This window comes from Mauremys mutica, chromosome 1 (assembly GCF_020497125.1).
Source record: "Mauremys mutica isolate MM-2020 ecotype Southern chromosome 1, ASM2049712v1, whole genome shotgun sequence".
Taxonomy (NCBI): domain Eukaryota; kingdom Metazoa; phylum Chordata; order Testudines; family Geoemydidae; genus Mauremys; species Mauremys mutica.
This window is the reverse complement of record NC_059072.1, coordinates 206,157,489-206,177,612: the sequence shown is the minus strand read 5'-3', so window position 1 is coordinate 206,177,612 and position 20,124 is coordinate 206,157,489. Positions and strand designations below refer to the sequence as shown.

Genomic DNA, 20,124 nt, shown 5'->3' with positions numbered 1-20,124 from the left:
GGTGTGTAGTGAATGAGTAGGAGGGCCTTCATTTTCAATTTCTTTTATTGTATTTAACTTTTCCTGGGAATTTATCCGTGTTTATTACTACAACAACAAAAACAGGTGAAAATTGGTGGAAAAAACTATTAATAATTTTTCTGGGTAAATATCGGGATTTATTTTGGTGAACGGAAGGACGGGGGAAAACTATTCGGTAGATTAATGCTTTGATGAATGGAATTCAATGTGGTTGCTGCAGAACTCAAAACACAATGCTACTTCTGAGTTTAAGAAAACAATACATCTCTAATCCCCAAATAAAACGTTTCATTTGATTAAACAGTTTACAGTTGTAGGCTTAAAACTATTAGCCTATAAATATTTACATTTAGTAATTGAGCCACACCATTTGCAGTGCATACAATCAACTTTATCTGTTTCTCCTGGTTTTGTTTTTTTAAAAACTTTAGAGGACTTCCTTGTACCCTGAAACGTATTCTGATACAGATTTTCGTTTTCTACCCATTTTAGTGTTTCAGATCTTTAAACCATTATCTGCTAACAGCTTGAAATGTGCATGTGGTGGGCATGAGATTCATCAGTATGTTAAGATGTGCATGCACTTCAGAGCTTGTGTGTGTACCTATTTGTTGTATCTTCTAAACTAATACTTCAACAGGCAGCTTTGCATATACACACAGACTAATGTATTATTGTAATATATTTCTCATGCAATGTATTTTATTTTTCTAATAAAACAAGTTATTTTTTATATATTTGATACAAAAGTATGGTGAAAATTCGAGGGAAAATCAATAATTTTTGTAAAACCCAGGATTTTTTTGGTAAAAATCCGTTTAAACTGAAAACGAAGGGACTTATGAATGAGGTTTTAGTAAAGGGAAATCATGCATCACCAATCTACTAGAATTCTTTGAGGGGGTCAACAAGCATGTAGACCAAGGGAATCCAATGGATATAGTGAACTTGGATTTTCAGAAAGCCTTTGACAAGGTCCCTCACGAAAGGCTCTTAATGCAAAGTAAGCTGTCACGTGATAAGAGGGAAGGTGCTCTCATGGATTGGTAACTGGTTAAAAGATAGGAAACAAAGGGTAGGTATAAATGGTAAGTTTTCAGAATGGAGAGGAGGTAGATAGTGGTGTCCCCCAGGGGTCTGTTCTGGGACCAGTCCTATTCAACATATTCATAAATTATCTGGGAAAAGGGGCAAACAATGAGGTGGCAAAATTTGCAGATGATACAAAATTACTAAAGATAGTGGAGATCCAGGCAGACTGCTAAGAGCTACAAAAGGATTTCTCAAAATTGGGTGACTGGGCATCAAAATGGCAGATGAAATTTAATGTTGATAAATGCAAAGTAATACGCATTGGAAAGCATAATCCCAACTATGCATATAAAATGATGAGGTCTAAATTAGTTGTTACCACTCAAGAAAGAGATCTTGGAGTCATTGTGGATAGTTCTCTGAAAACATCCACTCAATGTGCAGAGCGGTCAAAAAAGCGAACAGAATGCTGGGAATAATTAAGAAAGGGATAGGTAATAGGACAAAATATCATGTTGCCTCTATATAAATCAATGGTGCACCCACATCTTGAGTACTGTGTGCAGATGTGGCCTATCCCCCATCTCTAAAAAAGATATATTGGAATTGGAAAAGGTTCAGAAAAGGGCAACAAAAATTATTAGGGGTGTCATGGGATCTCACCCCCACTTTGAGCTTGTGGGTTCAAAGATGGGGACCCGCATGTATTCTGCCACCATGTCCTATGGGATCTCACCCCCACTTTGAGCTTGTGGGTTCAAAGATGGGGACCCGCAGGTATTCTGCCACCACCCTAACCCTTAGGGTGGGGTTCCTTCTCGCTGCCACCACTCAATCAAGAAATGTGGATTGAGACACAGTCCTTCCCCAAAATCCTAGGGGATTCCAAGAGCCCCAAATCCATGGAGTTCTCACACCCAGGAGAAACAAACCATTCCCCCTGCTTCCTCCCCCCCCTCCCTTTTCCTAGGAGAGATACCGGGATCCAACTACAGAGGGATACCTCCCCCTCCCCTTTCCCTGAGAATCCACCCAAGGAAAGACCAACAAGTCCTTAATAGAAAAGAATTTATTAAGAGAACAAAAAGAAAGTACAGAATCTCTATGAGCCCAAGCTGGACACTCATAGGGTATAACCTTATCAATCTCTGGAGAGAATCCCCTCTCCCCCTTTTCTCAGTAAAAGCAATATCAGCAAACAGGAATAAAGCATTTCCTTTAGCAAACACACAATTGCAAATATAGAAATCAAATCATAAGACTAATTCGCCTTTCTAATTAATACTCACTATTAATTAGTAGAAACTACTCCAGGAGAACTTGGAGACATGACTGTCCTCTGTTAGATCCAAAAACAGTTCTCACACAGACAAAGGCTTCCCTCCACAGAGATTTGAAAAAATCTTATCTCTGATTGGTCCTCTGGTCAGGTGGTCACCAGGTACTACATGTTAACCCTTTACAGGTAAAACAGACCTTAACCCTTAACTATCTGTTTATGACACGCCCCCCAAATCGCAGACAGTGGGGGAACCACACTGGCGGTGATTTCCTTCTAGAACTTTAAAATAAACAGATTAACAAAACACATGCACTATTACATATACTACTAAGTATGTAAACAACAAGATATTTGACACTGAAGAACACTTTGTATGCATTTGAGCGGACATACTTGGCAACGTCCTTGCCCATCCCCTCCCAGTGGAAGGAATGTTTTTAACCTGTTTTTGCTTTGTTGACCCCAGAATGCCCACTGGGATGTCAGGGCCCAAGCTTAAGAGCTTGTCCCAGTACTTAGTTGGAACTACCAACTGTCTTTGAGGATGCTGGCCTTCCTGGTGTTGACCAGAAAGAATGTCCTTATATAAAAGTCCTTGTTTTACAACAAACTGGAATTGGGTAGAAGAGCTGAGAGGCGGTGGGTTGCTTCGTGCCGCCGCCCAAGCTTTCTTAAGGCTGTCATCGGCTTCCTGCTCTGTCTGGAACTGTTCCCTTGAGGCGGGAGACACCAGTTCCTCTGGGAGCGATGTAGGTGATGAGGTTGTTTCCATTGACTGTGGACCGCTCTCCGCGGGTGCACAAGGTGATATTTCAGGCTCTGGCTGAGCCTCTTGGGTAGAGTTGTCTGCTGCTTCTGCCAGTTTAGGCCCGTTGGCGCCCCCTGGCGGTGGAGTTGCAAGCGCTGGCGTCAGTGCTGGCGCTGGTTCTGCCGCTGGTTGCTTTTCCAGTTCCGGTCCTGGGACTGGATGTACTATGGCTGCTGTAGTTGTTGGCATGAGATCCGGTTCCACCACCTCTGTCTGGGTCTCTGGTAACACAGACAGGGTCCTGGTGGATGGCTCAGGAACAGGGATGGGAGTGCCTGCTTGTTTGGCCTGGCCGCGGGTGACCACTCCCCCCCTCTTGGCCAGCTTTACATGGTTGGCCAAGTTTTCCCCCAATAGCATGGGGATGGAATAATTGTCATAGACAGCAAAAGTCCACTTTCCTGACCAGTCCTTGTACTGGTCTTCAGGGATGCTATACCCATGGCAGGTCCTTTTAACCTTTTTGAAGAAGGCCTTAGTGTCCTCACCTGCCATGTAGGTGGGAAATTTTTTGGGATGGGGAACAGTGCTTTCTGTGCTCAGCCTGTTTGGCTGCCTTTTTGGCTCTGTGGGTAGCTTTTTGTTTCTTCAGCTCCCTCTTGTGGTTAGCCTGTGTGGCTTGTTGCTTTTTCATGTCTTTGTGCTTTTTGGTGCTGGCCACACCCCTGTGCATTCAGTGAACTGGTTCCCCCAATTCCTAACCCTTTCTATTCCCGAGAGACTGAATAGAAAAGAAAAAAACCTTTTCATTTGCAAATGTGTAGTTGCTGTTTGCTGATATACTGAGAAGACCAAAAAAACTGGTTTGTCCTGTTTCTAGCACTTGCTAAGTACCTCACAGTAGGGGTCCTTTCTAACAAGCCTCCTAGAAAAACTTACACCTCTTTCCTAGCTGTTTTCAAGCAGACAAAGACAAAAGAAAAAAAAGAAGAAGCTGGTGCTACTTAGTACCTGCGAGAAAAGTCTAGTAAATCCTCTCAGGGATTTGTATTCCCTGGCTCCAGAGGATTTCAAAAGACACAGGGAAAAAAAATGTGGCTGGAGGGTTTCTGTCTCCCCCCCCCAAACCTGTTTTTCCCGCTGGATGGGAATGTACTTTGTCGAGCACTTCCCCCCACCTTAGGAATCCTGAGTGATACCTGATATCACAAAGGAAGGACACACCTCTAGGGAAGAGTTTTTCCTCAGCATAGCCAGCAGAGATAAAAAAACTCCTTCTAACCCAGGTTGCTTTACTGCTCTAGAAGAAGAGAATAGCTCCCTTCAGCGTAGCCCAGCTGAAAAAAAACTACTTGTAACAATGGGTTCGAAACTCCGCTGCCACCATGTCATGGGATCTCACCCCCACTTTGAGCTTGTGGGTTCAAAGATGGGGACCCGCATGTATTCTGCCACCATGTCCTATGGGATCTCACCCCCACTTTGAGCTTGTGGGTTCAAAGATGGGGACCCGCAGGTATTCTGCCACCACCCTAACCCTTAGGGTGGGGTTCCTTCTCGCTGCCACCACTCAATCAAGAAATGTGGATTGAGACACAGTCCTTCCCCAAAATCCTAGGGGATTCCAAGAGCCCCAAATCCATGGAGTTCTCACACCCAGGAGAAACAAACCATTCCCCCTGCTTCCTCCCCCCCCTCCCTTTTCCTAGGAGAGATACCGGGATCCAACTACAGAGGGATACCTCCCCCTCCCCTTTCCCTGAGAATCCACCCAAGGAAAGACCAACGAGTCCTTAATAGAAAAGAATTTATTAAGAGAACAAAAAGAAAGTACAGAATCTCTATGAGCCCAAGCTGGACACTCATAGGGTATAACCTTATCAATCTCTGGAGAGAATCCCCTCTCCCCCTTTTCTCAGTAAAAGCAATATCAGCAAACAGGAATAAAGCATTTCCTTTAGCAAACACACAATTGCAAATATAGAAATCAAATCATAAGACTAATTCGCCTTTCTAATTAATACTCACTATTAATTAGTAGAAACTACTCCAGGAGAACTTGGAGACATGACTGTCCTCTGTTAGATCCAAAAACAGTTCTCACACAGACAAAGGCTTCCCTCCACAGAGATTTGAAAAAATCTTATCTCTGATTGGTCCTCTGGTCAGGTGGTCACCAGGTACTACATGTTAACCCTTTACAGGTAAAACAGACCTTAACCCTTAACTATCTGTTTATGACAAGGGGTATGGAGCGGTTTCCATATGAAGCAAGATTAATAAGAGTGGGACTTTTCAGCTTGGAAAAGAGACAGCTAAGGGGAGATACGATTCAGGTCTATAAGATCATGACTGGTGTGGAGAAAGTAGATAAGGAAGTGTGGTTTACTACTTCTCATAACACAAGAACTAGGGGTTACCAAATGAAATTAATAGGCAGCAGGCTTAAAACAAATAAAAGGAAGTATTTCTTCACACAACTCACAGTCCTTGCCAGAGGATGTTGTGAAGGCCAAGACCATAACAAGGTTCAAAAAATAACTAGATAAATTCGTGGAGGATAGGTCCATCAATGGCTGTTAGCCAGGATGGGCAGGAATGGTGTTCCTAGCCTCTGTTTGCCAGAAGCTGGGAATGAGCGACAAGGGATGGATCACTTGATGATTACCTGTTCTGTTCATTCCCTGTGAAGCACCTGGCACTGGCCACTGTCAGAAGACAGGATACTGGGCTAGATGGACCTTTGTTCTGACCCAGTAGGGCATCTCTTATGAGCTAGGGAACTGCAGAAAGTGAAAGGTGGTCCCATGGTTGAGGAAGTTGAATGCTGCTCTGGAAAACTGAATTCTATCCCTGCCTCTGCCACAGAGGTCCTATATGATGCTGGGCAAGCCACTTAAACCAAAATGTTCATAGTTGGCCATTAATTATGTGTTCCTCATTTTCTGGATGTCCAGTGTGTGACACTTGGGGTCTAACTTGCAGAAGTGGTGAGCACTCCTAACTGTATCCTAAGCTAATGGGAGCTGTGCTTTGAAACATGTAAAGTGCTACAAAAATGCTAAGTACTCTATAAGATTAGGTCCTCGTTGTTTATAATTGGGCAATCAAAATTAGTGGATGCTTGACTATGTTGGTCTTAATTTCTCTGTGCCTCCATCCACCATTTTACTGATGGAAAAAATACTACCACTTCATCTCATAGGAGTATTGTGAAGATAAATTCATTAGCGTAAAGCACTCATACTATGGTGATCGGAACCACAGAAAAACATGAGAAAATTAATAATCTTGTATTCAGTGTAGTGTTGGATGTTGTACAGTAAATAAAGCAGGGGCCACACATTGGATGCTGAAGATAAAAATAGTGAATAATTGTTCATTTAGTGAGCACTATCCATCCTGTGCACTCAATCAGGCAGAGGTCATGTGGGAAAAGTAATATATGATCTAGTAATTAAACACTGTACTATAATACAAGTAACCTGATAGGCCCCTGTGTCCTGGGACAGTTTGCACAGTGATAGCAAATCTGTACAATGTATTTTTAGATTAATATTTGCCAGTTCTTTCCCTTGAATATGCATTGTTGCACAAGGATTTCCTGAGACCAAATACACTGTGATTTGCTTAAGGATCTCTGTGGCATGTTAATACTGGAAAATATAGGAATACATAGTTTTTGCTAAGGACCTTATCAATCCAGGAATATTGAAACAAAATTATCTTTTATTAGTTGTTGCTGTCTTCATGATCTTGTGTCAATAGTCTTGATTTTGCCCCCTGGATATTTCAGCGATGGGCTTAATATTAGAAATATTAAAAGGAGAGAGTTTCACAGACACTAGCTCTGTACTGAATATAGTTTCAGTTCAGTTGAAGAAATGGAATTCTGCTGTTTTGTTCATGGTATTAGGCAGACTATGGTGTGTGTTTGACCTAGTACCTATAAGTCTGATCAGTCCTACTTCCTGCAGTGCACTGAACACCTGTAGGTTCACGCCCTGGCTGAGGCCAAGGTAGAACCTTTTGAGTTTCAAAGGGGATTTGATTGATAAAGAATTATAGTATAGGAATAATAGTTAATGCTAGTCAATCTGGTTTTACGGAAAATAGGTCTTGTCAAACAAACCTGATTTCATTGCTTGAGATTACAAGTTTGGTTGATAAAAGTAACTGCCTAGATGTAATATACTTAGATTTGTGTAAAGCATTTTACATAGTACTGCACAACATTCTGATTAAAAGGTTAGCACTGTACAATATTGATAAAGCACCTGTTAAATGGATTAAGAACTGGCTAAGTGACAGATTTCAGAGTAGTCTTTTATGGCGAATCACCACTGAGTCAAGGTGGCTTCTAGTGGGGCTCCACAAGGATCAGTACTAGGTCGAATGGTATTTAACATTTACATCAATGTTATTAATATATCTTTCAAGTAAATATAAAATCACTTGTCATAGGGTGGCACTAGCCCCTTAAGTTGGAAGAGGCCAGTGTACCAGTGATTGGTGAGCTGACTCCCAGTTGGGCTTGAAAGTGGACACCAGGGCCCTCTAGGGAGGAAATTGTCAGGTGAGAGCTGTACAAGACCAGAAGAGAGAGAACCTGAGATGACTCAGAGAGAGACAGGAAGCATCAAGGAAGAGCTGGCAGAAGTTGCTTGGGAGTGAGCTGAGTTTGGAAGGAGAGCAGTAACTGTGAGCTTTTTGGTGAGGAGCTTGGAGGAAAGCCATTGGCGAGAACTGATCAAAGCTGGGGACCCCCGATGAGCAGAAGGGTTGGGCAGTGGCCCCTATGAAAGGGGGAGATCAATGTGGTCGGGGAAGATGAGTCTGGAAACAAGAGGAGTGTTGAGGAAGAATGGAGTAGGACTCCATAGCAGGGAGAGACTGGAACACTGCTGGAAAATTGGGCACTCTGGCAGGGAGGCCTGACAAGGTGGACCTGGATTGGGGCAAAATGAACTGGGAAGAAAATGCTGTTTTGACTCTTGATATGGGGACTTGAAGATGATGTCCTTGGAGAGGGGAATGGAAAAAGCCAACTCTGGCTCTATTGTGGAAATTGCAAAATGGTTTTATTACAAGATTTTTGGGGAATTACTGCCTTGGTGTGTATGAATAAATTACACCTAGAGGCAGGCTTTGTATCAAACTTTGAGAGATTTATGTTCCTTTCTTGTGCAAACAAAAGGGGAAACGGAGACAGGCACACTTGTTCCACAGCTTGCCACTGGAGGATGCTTCAGCTGGGGATCATCCTATCCCATTATTGCTGATTAAAATTTGAGGATGACAAAAAGATTGGCGGAGTGGTAAACCATGTTGAGAACAGGACATTCATAAAAAGCAATCTGAAACACTTGATAAGCTGGGCCCATTCAAACAGAATACATTTTAATACAGCCAAATGCAGGTATACATCTAGGAACAAGAACTGCAGGTTGTGATGGGATCCCTGGAGTACAACCTGGAACTGAGGTACTGCTGTGCTCCCTTAACTCTCCAGCCTGGGCTGTCTCTCACAATGCTTTGCTAGTGACAAGCAGCAAACCCCTCCAGGTATTGTCATCAGGGGCGGCTCCAGGCCCGGGACCGGCGACCAGCAGAACGCCCCCCACAGCATGCCGCCGTGCTTGGGGTGGTGAAATGTCTAGAGCTGCCCCTGACTGTCATCACTCAGTCCAACAGCATATGGAGCCCCACACCCAGCTAGATTGCATGAATGCTCCCTGAGCTACTCACAAATCACACAGAGAAAGGCACAAGCAAATCTCCCAAGCCCCCAGCCTTGGACTCCTGGAATACACCCTCTTGCCCTGGTCAGACTCCTGACCAGTATAAGTTTATTACCCAGTCCTCTGCTCCCTCGACGTGGAGAGGACATATGCTAGCCTTTGTAAACTGAGCTGAGATTTCCAAAGCACTTCATCCAAAACACACTGTTTTAGGTAAAATATAAAACAAATTTATATACTACAGAAAGATAGAATTTAAATTATTATAAGTGTTAGGCGCACAAAGTCAGCGATAGTTACCAAAAAAAATAAGTTAAGCGTACAGTCTAAATCTTAAACCTCATTAAACTAGGCAGTATTTAGATCAAGCAATTTTTCTGATCCTACTGGATGTTGTAGCTAAGTGACAGTTCTTACTACACAGGCTTCCCCTTTAAGCCTGGGACCAGTCTACACAGTTCAAGTCTTTGTCTTCCCAGCGTTCTTGTTGCTTCCCGGGTAGGTAGAGTAGGAGAAAGGCAAAAGCATGATGCCACTGTCCCTTATTTTATATCCTCAGTCCATGTGCTTGGAAAACACTAGCCCAGACACGTCCTGGTGGGTTTTGCTGAGTCACAGGATTGAGCAATCCCCCATTGTGTGGTGCTTCTCTTACAGAATTGTAAATTCTTTGTTTACAACTCCGCTGCTGATTACGAGATTTTAAAAAAACAGTATTTTTAATTGCCCTACTTGTATGAGATGAATCTCTTTATTATGAAAGTGCAACTTAGAAATGTAGAATTATTTTTTCACATAACTGCACTCAAACAAAATGATATAAAACTTTAGAGCCTACAAGTCTACTCAGTCCTACTTCTTGTTCAGCCATTCGGTAAGACAAACAAGTTTGTTTACATCTATGGGAGATAATGCTGCTCGCTTCTTATTTACAATGTCACCTAAAAGTGAAAAGAGGCATTCGCATGGGACTGTTGTAGCCAATGTTGGCAAGGTATTTATATGCCAGATATGCTAAATATTCATATGCCCCTTTATGCTTTCACTTGTAGATTATTTTTTTACAGTGCAAATATTTGTAATAAAAAATATAAAGTGAGCACTCTACACTTTTTATTGAGTCATGTAATTGAAATGGATATATTTTGAAAATATAGAAAAACATCCAAAAATATGTATAATAAATTTAAATTGGTATTCTGTTATTATTTAACAGTGTGATTAAAACTATGATTAATCATGATTAATTTTTTTAATCTTGCAATTAATCAAGATTAATCTTTTTGATCATTTGACAGCACTAATCTTAATTATATGACAGGATGAATATGGGGGTTCCCGGATGCTGCTTTGAGGTACAGAGTGCCACACAGGTCATGCCTATAGAATGAGGTATTGTATCCCAGAAACCAGTGACCCTCAAAAGGATCTAGGGATCATAGCGGGCAAGCAACTCCACATGAGCTTCCAGAGTGATGCTGTCTCAAAAAGGCTAATGCTATCCATATATGTGTCATCTGAGGATTTGAGCACTACAGCTTCATGGCATGCAACAATACAGTGAGGAATAACCACTCTAGAACCGTGCTCAAAGGCACAAGGACACCAACTTCATCTGTTGCTGGGGTCAAACGAGGGAGTTTAGTTGGTGGTACACTATATACTGAAGTCGTGACAAAAGAAATACTTAGACTCCATTGTAAAACTGTTAAATTCCCAGAAAGGCAGGATACCTGGCCACTCAATTACAAGTAAATTTTTTTTTTTAGTAATACACTTCCAAAGTTGTTAATGTATACGTTTTGCCTTTCCCTTAAATATAAGCAAATATGAGAGTTAATTACACCAGTCTTCATCAGAGACAATTAAGCAGTATAGGTTTTTTTCCATCATTTAAAAAAATAGCAACAAAAAACTTTAGTCTGTTCAGTTAACGGTACTGTCTATGTTGTTTGGCCTCAAAAATGAGTTACAATATGGGTTAATTTTTAAATGTAGGTCTCAGATTCAGGATTTTAGCAATATTTTTTTAATATGTCTTTGCAGAAGTATTGGTTGGAAAAAACTTCCTTCACACTGAGTCAACTTACTGGGTATTCCTGCATAAAGAGAAGTAGGCATATGCTAGCTACAGGAAGAGAACATAGCTTCCCTTATTGGTCAGCTATAATAATCTTAATGAAGAGTGACTATTTAAGGTGCATTGGAAAAGCAAAATCACAAATTGCTTTTTTTCATGCCCGTGTATCTACTGGAGTTATGGATGCAGATTGCCTTTGTTCTTTTAAGTCCCAGGCATAGCCCCAAAACTTACAATTCTTTAATGTTAATAAAAAAAATAGCTATGTGGGCTATAATCAGAAACTAATTGGTTGTATAGGTTCATGTTATATTTTAGAAGTGTATATAAAACAGACCATAACTATCTTTATTTTTGTTTTTCAGATAAATCCAAATCATGGAGGGGCTCTTGCATTACATAAACCCAGCACATGCCATTTCTCTCTTAAGTGCTTTGAATGAGGAACGTCTAAAAGGACAGCTATGTGATGTTATTCTTATAGTGGGAGACCAAAAATTTAGAGCTCATAAAAATGTTCTGGCTGCCAGCAGTGAATACTTCCAGACTCTCTTCACAAATAAAGAGAATGAGTCTCAATCAGTGTTTCAGCTTGACTTCTGTGAACCAGATGCTTTTGAGAATGTATTAAACTACATTTACTCTTCGTCTTTGTTTGTTGAGAAAAGCAGTCTTGCGGCTGTTCAAGAATTGGGCTACAGCCTTGGAATTTCCTTTCTTACCAACATTGTTTCTAAGAGTCCTCAAGCTCCTTTTCCAGCATGTCCCATTAAAAAAATATTGTTTCAAGAAGATGATGAAAGCAGTTCTCAGAAGAGAAGTGTCATTGTTTGTCAGAGCAGAAATGAAGCACAAGTTAAAAATGTCAGTCAAACACATGATTTAAGCCATAGTTCTAAGCCTTCACACTCCATTGCCATCAAAACAAACAATAGACCACAAGTAACAAAACCAATTGACCCACTTCACAGTTTATCATTAAGTGACAGGAGGTGGCTAAAAGACAGTCCTGTGAGCTACACCAAACTTCATGAACCTTCTGGAACTGTGGATGACCAAAGTAGAAGTGGCTTGGTAAAGAGGAATGCAGTATTGCCACAAAAGCCTTTAGCTGAGAAAGAAACTTTGTGTGATGAGCCAGGAGTGAGTGGTCAGCTTCTAAGAGGAAAAGCTGCAGAGATATCATTAAAAAGACCACGTCCTCCAATCTTATCTCTGCATGGTTCATCAGAATCTACATTTTTGTTGCGAGAGACAGGAAAAGGAAATGGTCAAGGAGAAGATAGGAATTTGCTATACTACTCAAAATTAGGACTAGTGGTTCCATCTAGTGGATCTGGTCCTGAAAACCAAAGTATTGACCGGAGTGGCCCACTTGTAAAAAGTCTCCTTCGAAGGTCATTGTCCATGGATAGTCAGGTTCCTATTTATTCATCTTCTATTGATTTAAAAGCTTCACATGGATCATCATTGGGGACTAGTGACTCACAGGGAAAAACATTTAATGTTACATCTCAAAAGTCATCCTTGAAAGAGTTTTCAGAAAAGGCTGTCCTAGATGACAAAACACAGGTTATACACCCACACCGCCTTAGGTCCTTTAGTGCCTCTCAGTCGACTGATAGGGAGGTAGCTTCTCCTCTAACTGATGTACGAATAAAAACTGAACCTAGCAGCCCACTTTCAGAGCCTTCTGAAATAATAAGAGTTACAGTAGGAGATGCTTCAACATCTGCCAATAAAGACTTCCCTTTTAAAACTGAGGATGATAATAGGGATATGAGTAGACTTCCAGCAAAAAGGAGGTTTCAAGCAGATAGAAGGCTACCATTTAAAAAACTGAAAGTGAATGAGCATGGTTCTCCTGGGTCAGAGGATAATTTTGAGGAAAGTTCAAGTCCTATGCGTCTTGATGCTGACTTTCCAGATTCTGATGTCAGTAAAGATGAATACACTGAATTAGAAGAAGTGAGACCAAACAAAAAGTTTAAATGCAAGCACTGCCTTAAGATTTTCAGATCTACAGCAGGCCTTCACCGTCATGTTAATATGTATCATAATCCAGAAAAACCATATGCTTGTGATATATGCCACAAGAGATTTCATACGAACTTCAAAGTATGGACTCATTGCCAGACACAGCATGGAATTGTGAAGAACCCCTCACCTGCTTCCAGTTCACATGCTGTCTTGGATGAAAAATTCCAAAGAAAATTAATTGATATTGTGAGAGAGAGAGAGATTAAGAAAGCACTGATTGTTAAACTACGACGTGGCAAACAAGGTTTTCAGGGACAGTCCAGTTCACAAGCACAGCAAGTCATCAAAAGGAACTTAAGATCAAGATCCAAAGGAGCCTACATTTGTACCTACTGTGGAAAAGCTTATCGTTTTCTCTCCCAATTTAAACAGCACATAAAAATGCATCCAGGGGAAAAACCAATTGGAGGAAATAAGGCTTCTAAGCAAAAAGAGCACATTCATATTGCAAGTCCAGTTGAAAACAAAGAGGTCTATCAGTGCCGTCTTTGTAATGCTAAGCTTTCCTCTCTTATTGAACAGGGAAATCATGAGCGACTTTGTAGAAATGCAACAGTCTGTCCTTATTGCAGCCTTAGATTTTCTTCTCCAGAGCTGAAGCATGAACATGAAAGCAAGTGTGAATATAAAAAGCTCACATGTCTTGAGTGTATGCGCACTTTTAAATCCTCCTTTAGTATTTGGCGTCATCAAGTTGAAGTTCACAATCAAAATACCATGTCCCCAACAGAGAATTTTTCTCTACCTATTCTTGATCACAATGGGGAAATAACGAATGCTTCAAGATTGCATTCTCAATCAGAATCTAATAAAATGAACAATTTTGTTACTGCAAAGGAAGATGGAGTATTCAGTGATTCTTCAGAACAAATTAATTTTGATTCTGAAGATTCTTCATGCCTCCCTGAAGATCTAAGTGTTTCCAAACAGTTTAAAATTCACGTCAAAGAAGAGCCTGCAGACGATATAGAGGATGAGGTCACTGAAACCAACAGAGAAGCTAAGGAAGTAGTTTCTAATAAAGTCACTGGCTTGTGGCCCTGTGAAAAATGTGGAAAAATTTTTACTGTACACAAGCAGTTGGAGCGTCACCAGGAGCTTTTGTGCTCTGTAAAACCATTTATTTGTCATGTGTGCAACAAGGCCTTCCGGACCAACTTCCGTCTATGGAGCCACTTCCAGTCTCATATGTCACAGGCTGCAGAGGAATCAGTGAATAAAGATCCTGAGATATGTCCACCAGCTAACTCCCCATCACCGCCACCTCTGCCTCCACCCCCACCTCTACCCAAAATCCAGCCCTTAGAGCCTGATAGTCCGACAGGTTTGTCTGAGAGCCCAACTACTACTGAGAAATTATTTGTTCCACAAGAATCGGACACGCTCTTTTATCATGCCCCACCACTTTCAGCAATCACATTCAAAAGACAATATATGTGTAAACTTTGTCACAGGACATTCAAGACTGCATTTAGTCTTTGGAGCCATGAACAGACACACAATTAGCTAGAGATCTTCAACAGGTAGTTTAAAAAGCTGGTTAAATGGAGACCATTTCCAGGATATTTCAGAAGTATGCCATATAAACTAGAAATCTAAGGGGACAAGAAACATCAAAAAAGTAAAGATGGATTTATGATGCTGCTTGGATTTGAAGATTAAGGTAAACTAACTTTGATGTTAGTAGATAGAAATTTGAATAATTTAAAGTACTGTTGTCTGGGATCTTATAGTAACAGTATAATTCATTAACATTGAAATCCGATCACATCTTGATTGTATGCATGGATCCTCATCCTGTGGTGTCAATATATATAAATATACATTAAAAACAAAAAAGGAACAACAATGTAGATTCTAACTGTGAGTTTATAGTAGTGTTATACTGTAACCAACTTCTTGTTTTGAGTATAATGAACACCTGAGCTCCCTATAAATATTAGCCCTGCACTTGAAGTTAGGAAAGAAGTGGATGGAATATTTTTCTTTAGTAATCTAGATTTTTAGTAATATTTTAGCAATAACAAATAAACCTCAAGTTTGAGTTACCCTGACATTTATTGGGAATGAATGTTTGCTATTTTATGGTAATGTGGAATTGTTTTGTTCTTATATGGAACTTGTGCAAAATACAATAGAATCTAAGATCAGCAATATTAATACCTGGATTTTATATTTAAAGTAGCAGCAAGCCTGCTTTCAGCCATTTAAATAGAAGTTTCTATGGAAGACTCTGGAAAAAAAATGTATGCTGCTTTATATAACGCCCCAAAGGCTAATTTACTGTAGGTATTTCAGTAACTACAAGCATTGTAATAAAGCAGCACTTATAATACAAACAACAGTACTGTTTATACATATGAACTAACATTGAATGGATGTCAAACAATTCACAATTTTGTTTCCTCTGGTTTGTACTGTTGTGTGTGATTCTGAGTACATTAGAATGTATAATACTTTCAATAGCAGAAGCTTGTAGGAGGAAGGGGTTGTGAAATAAACTCCTGTGTGTGGCAGTAAATGTGGCCATTAGCACAAAGATATGTTTTTTAAAAAAATGTAAATATTTACATAGACACCTGTATAAATGAACAAAATATGTATTTAAATTTTGTATTAAACAAACATATCCAGTTCAAAGCAGAGGAAAAAGCACCACACTACAATCATTGGATTTTGTAAATACGGTGTATAGAATATTTGTTTCTTTTCTGACACTTTCTATTGTTTCTGATCCTTTGCGTTAGAAGTGTTTATTTGGGTTTGTTTAAAATCATGGTGGTAATGGTTAAAAATAGTCACAATTGGAATGGTTGGCATCATTAGTATCAGATATTTGCCAGAAGCTATGGCAAGGATCCAGAATTAGTTTTTCACCTGCTTTTGACAATGTGCTTCTCTTGTTTAGAAGCTCAGAGTTAAAACCATCTTTCTACTGTTGGTATTTTAAATTTAATTGAGTGGAATGGATTAGAATAAACAGTGAGAATGTAAATGAATGAAATACTTGACAGTCCATTTTGGATTCAGGCCAACTTCAGATGGGAAAAGAAAAGAGAAAGTATTGCATTCCGTACTGTGTAATTAGGGCCCAGTCCTGCTTTCACTGGAGTCAATGAGAGTTTGGTTGCTGACTGCAGTGGGAGCAGGCTCAAGCCCTTAATCCTGTAAGGTTGTGATACTGCATTCCTTCAGCATCCAGAATTCCCACAGAAGTCACAAGAAATGTAGGCTGAGGCCCAAAATACAAAGATATGGACAACAATGATAATATTCAGGACCAATGGCCCTGATTCAGCAAGGTTGAGCATGGGTGCCTAACTTTAAGGTGCTGGGTAGGCCTGTTGACTTCAGTGGGTGGTTAGTTAGGCACATACTTCGATACCTTAATCAAAGTCCATATTTGCCATCATTTGTTTTGTTTGTTTTAAAATAGCACTTTATTTTCATTGGGAAGTTCAGCATAAAAGAAGATGGCACAATATGACCCTCAGACTTTCAGCTACCAGCAAACTGCAATAATTAGCTACAAAGTCTTTTGCTACAACATGGTGGATTAAAAAAATTTAAAACTGCTACTAAACACACTAACACCTACCCATAGGTGTTTTTCCTTATTCCAAATGAATTATGTTAGAACATAATTACACTAATAATCTGCAACTATTTTTAGATGAAAACTGCAATCGAAACTACAGTTAGACTAGATCAGTGGTTCTCTAACTTTTGTACTGGTGACCCCTTTCACATACCAAGCCTCTGTGTGCGACCCCCCCCCCTTATAAATTAAAAACACTTTTTTATATATTTAACACCATTATAAATGCTGGAGGCAAAATAGAGTTTGGGGTGGAGGCTGACAGCTCGTGACCCCCTGAGGGGTCCCGACCCCCAGTTTGAGAACCCCTGCACTAGATGACCCTTGAGGTCCCTGCTAATCCTATGATTCTATGAAACAAGGTTCCTATGTAATCATTCATAGGTGACGCTTCCAGATGTGACTTCTTTTTTTAATTCCAACTAACAAAACTAAACCATTTAATGAAAAGAAGTAATTTCAGCATAAAATAATAATTACTCAACCTTGTTTATTAAACAAAAGCAAAATGAAATAAAGCCATGTTAAATATATTTAGCACAGCTAAATAATTGTTTTGTGTTTACATTAAATGTCTTTTAGGAGAAGAAATCTATGTGGACAAAATGTGAAAGCAAGGTATTAAAATTGGTGCCTAAGTTTTCACCATTGACTCCTGTACAAAACAGCATGATATTTCCTTTTTAGTTTGTTGACAGTCTGTACCTAGCCTTCTAAGAATGAGTATACCCTTCTAAGAGGAAAATATGATCACCAGTTCAGCTATCAAATAATCATAATTTTCAACTGAAGCACTTCTTTAATGCATTTTTGGTGTACTAAGATTATAAATAGCACACACATAAAAACCTGGTGCTACATTTTGAAGAAGTCTTGATTTTTTTTTTCTCCCCCGAAGTGTAATATATATTGTAAAAATCAGGAAAAAAATTGATATAACTAGTTTCCTTTATAAATTTGTTAGATTATTTTTAAAAGTTTGTTTTAATTTTGAGCATGTTCTGTGCTTTTTTTAATTAGTTCCTGTTTGTTGTCCAATAAAGGAATACAGGCTCTCTAAATAAAGTTTTAAATATGAGATATTTATACAGCAATTCTGGTTTTCTATTAGCTTTTATACAGTATCTTAAAAAGCCCTGAGACAGAAGTGTTTACTTTGGAGGATATGGAATAAATATGCTTCCACTCATGTAATTTTAATATATGTTAGAAAAGTTAAATTATGGAAGAAATTGTTAGTTGCTTGTTTATACAATAAAGGTCTTTTAAAGAATGTCTAGTTTGGCCATAACAAGAATAATAGGCAAATTATTGATACAAAAAACCTGTCTTCATCATATTTTGTTTAGTTTTGCAACTGTGTGAATTGGATACTAAAGGCCTTGGCTTTTTGTCTGATTATTTAACAATTGCAGAAAGTTTGTATGATTTCTCTTAAACTTTGACGTTTTGTGCTCTTTTTTGTATGGCATGACAGAAACATGCAGATGTTTTAATATATACTTTAGAATTTAATTCTATCTTCATTTGTTTTGTCCTCCATCAACAAAATTTGACAGAGACTCATCCTGTTCCAACTCAAGTCAGTGACAATTCCTGTTTACTTTAGTGGGAACAGGATTGGGCCTGTGAAGTAAAGCTAGTTCATGTAGGTACTGATTCAGCTAAGCACATGCTTAAGTCCCACTGCAGTCATTGGGCCTTAAAACATGATTAACGTTAAGCATATGCTTAAGTGCTGTGCTGAATTGGGGCCATAATCAACCACTCAAAGTAAGCAATGGAAATAATTACATGTTGTGGACTTTTAATGGTAGAAACAAACATTTTATAAGTGAATATTCTTCTGAATAAAGGCTACATATATAGTCAGTGTGTAATTCTGCAGTTTTACCAAAATAGACAAAGGACATGAAATGGTATTGCTACTCTAATTTTGTAACTTTTTTAAAGAAAACAATAGACAGTTAAACTTCAGAGATGGCAGTTGAGTTGTCAGTCTCATTTCAGAACACAACTATAGCCTTACAACCCTCCAGTGAACCAAAACACACAGCTGTAGGGGACCTGCTCCTGCATTCTCTCCTTAGGCAGTGCTCCCATTGACATCCATGAGGGCTTTTTGCCCAAGTAGGAAGTGCAGGTTTCTTCCAGATCTGTATTGTACTCTAAGGCCTTGTCTACACTATGGGGGACGATCAATCTAAGTTACACAACTTCAGCTACGTGAATAACATAGCTGAAGTCGATGTACTTAGATCTACTTATCGCGGAGTCCACACTACACAAAGCTCTCCCGTTGACTCCCCTTGTGCTTCCCGTTCAGGTGGAGTACAGGAGTCGATGGGAGAGTGATCGGCGGTCAATTTAGTAGGTCTTCGCTAGACGCACTAATCGACTGCTGATGCATTGATCACCACCTGTCGAACCCCCAGTAAGTGTAAACAAGGCCTAAGATTTTGCCCAAAACTTCTATTGACATCAGTGGAAGGATAGAATATGGCCCTAACTCCTGAGCACTAGCAATTATGGTGCAAATATCTGGCATGTGCCTATACTGTCTGTTTACATTTTCTTACCAGAAGTTCTAGATGAAAATCAAAGCAAGATAGATTTTTTTTATGTTGTAATTAGTGAATCAGTGTTAAATTTTGTGTTGAACTCAGCCTGATAGTATTTGGGATTTTGTTTTGTTTTGAAGTCCTATTGATTCTTATTTGTTTAAAATGACTTGTGACAAAAATTGTACTAACTATTGTACATAAAGGGATACTATCGAGATAAACATACTGTAAACGTCTTTACCTGTGTTAACAATACTTGGTACTAATAAAGCTAATATAATTTTTAAACCCCAGTTGTTAACATTTAAGATGTTTGGGCATGAAAATCCCAGATAGGGATACCCTCAAACTATGGCAGTGTGTCTGAAATATGGATCTGAGCTTTGTGGATCTGTTGTATTTTGCTATTCTGAGACCGTTAAAACAGACAAATCAGTTTCCTTTTGTAGTTCTCATACACTGGCACAAATATTGTGTTTGGGTTTCCACTACTGTAGCAGAGTGTTAAATTTAAAATACCCTTTAAAATACAATATTTGAAAACTTACGAATCGTTACAAAACCAAAACTTCAGAGTCTAACCTTGACAGTGTCCCTTTTTAAAACAACAGGAAAAGTGGGATCACTCGTAGTGTTTGGAAAAAGTCTCCTACGCTTCGTGGAAGTTGGAATAATCCAACATAAACATGCAAACTGTAATATTTTCCAATTTAAAGTTACATAAAATCACATGTCATTTTAAAGTGTTATAGAATTATATAAGACAAATAAAAGCTGTTTTTATAATCCTGAATATCATGTAGCCATTGTATATTGGTTCAGTTACATCAGTGTTGGATTTTAATTAATAGGTTTTTACTTTTTTAGGACTGAGAATTAATAGTTTAGAATAACTCTTCCTTTAATGTAATGTAAATCCATTGCTGCTTTGTATGACTTTTTCTACTGTGTGTTTTCTTTACTTAGATTTTGACTAAGAAATGTTGGAGTCCAATAAACTTACACTTGTTTCTTTTGA

At 39.2% G+C, this 20,124-nt stretch overlaps 1 protein-coding gene across 2 annotated transcripts in view; it reads left to right on the top strand.

Annotated features, from left to right (window-relative positions):
* Positions 1 to 20,124, top strand: part of ZBTB21 (zinc finger and BTB domain containing 21) — a 30,436-nt gene extending 10,312 nt beyond the window's left edge. The window contains exons 2-3 of one of the 2 annotated variants that reach the window (XR_006576362.1): positions 11,270 to 14,607; positions 17,125 to 20,124. Coding sequence is in view for 1 of the 2 variants with exons in the window: in XM_045002545.1 (XP_044858480.1) it covers positions 11,283 to 14,450 (3,168 nt within the window). In the remaining variant the exon portion in view is untranslated. Of the gene's footprint in view, positions 1 to 11,269; positions 15,224 to 17,124 lie in introns of those variants that run through there. The other variant, XM_045002545.1, reaches the window with a different exon arrangement.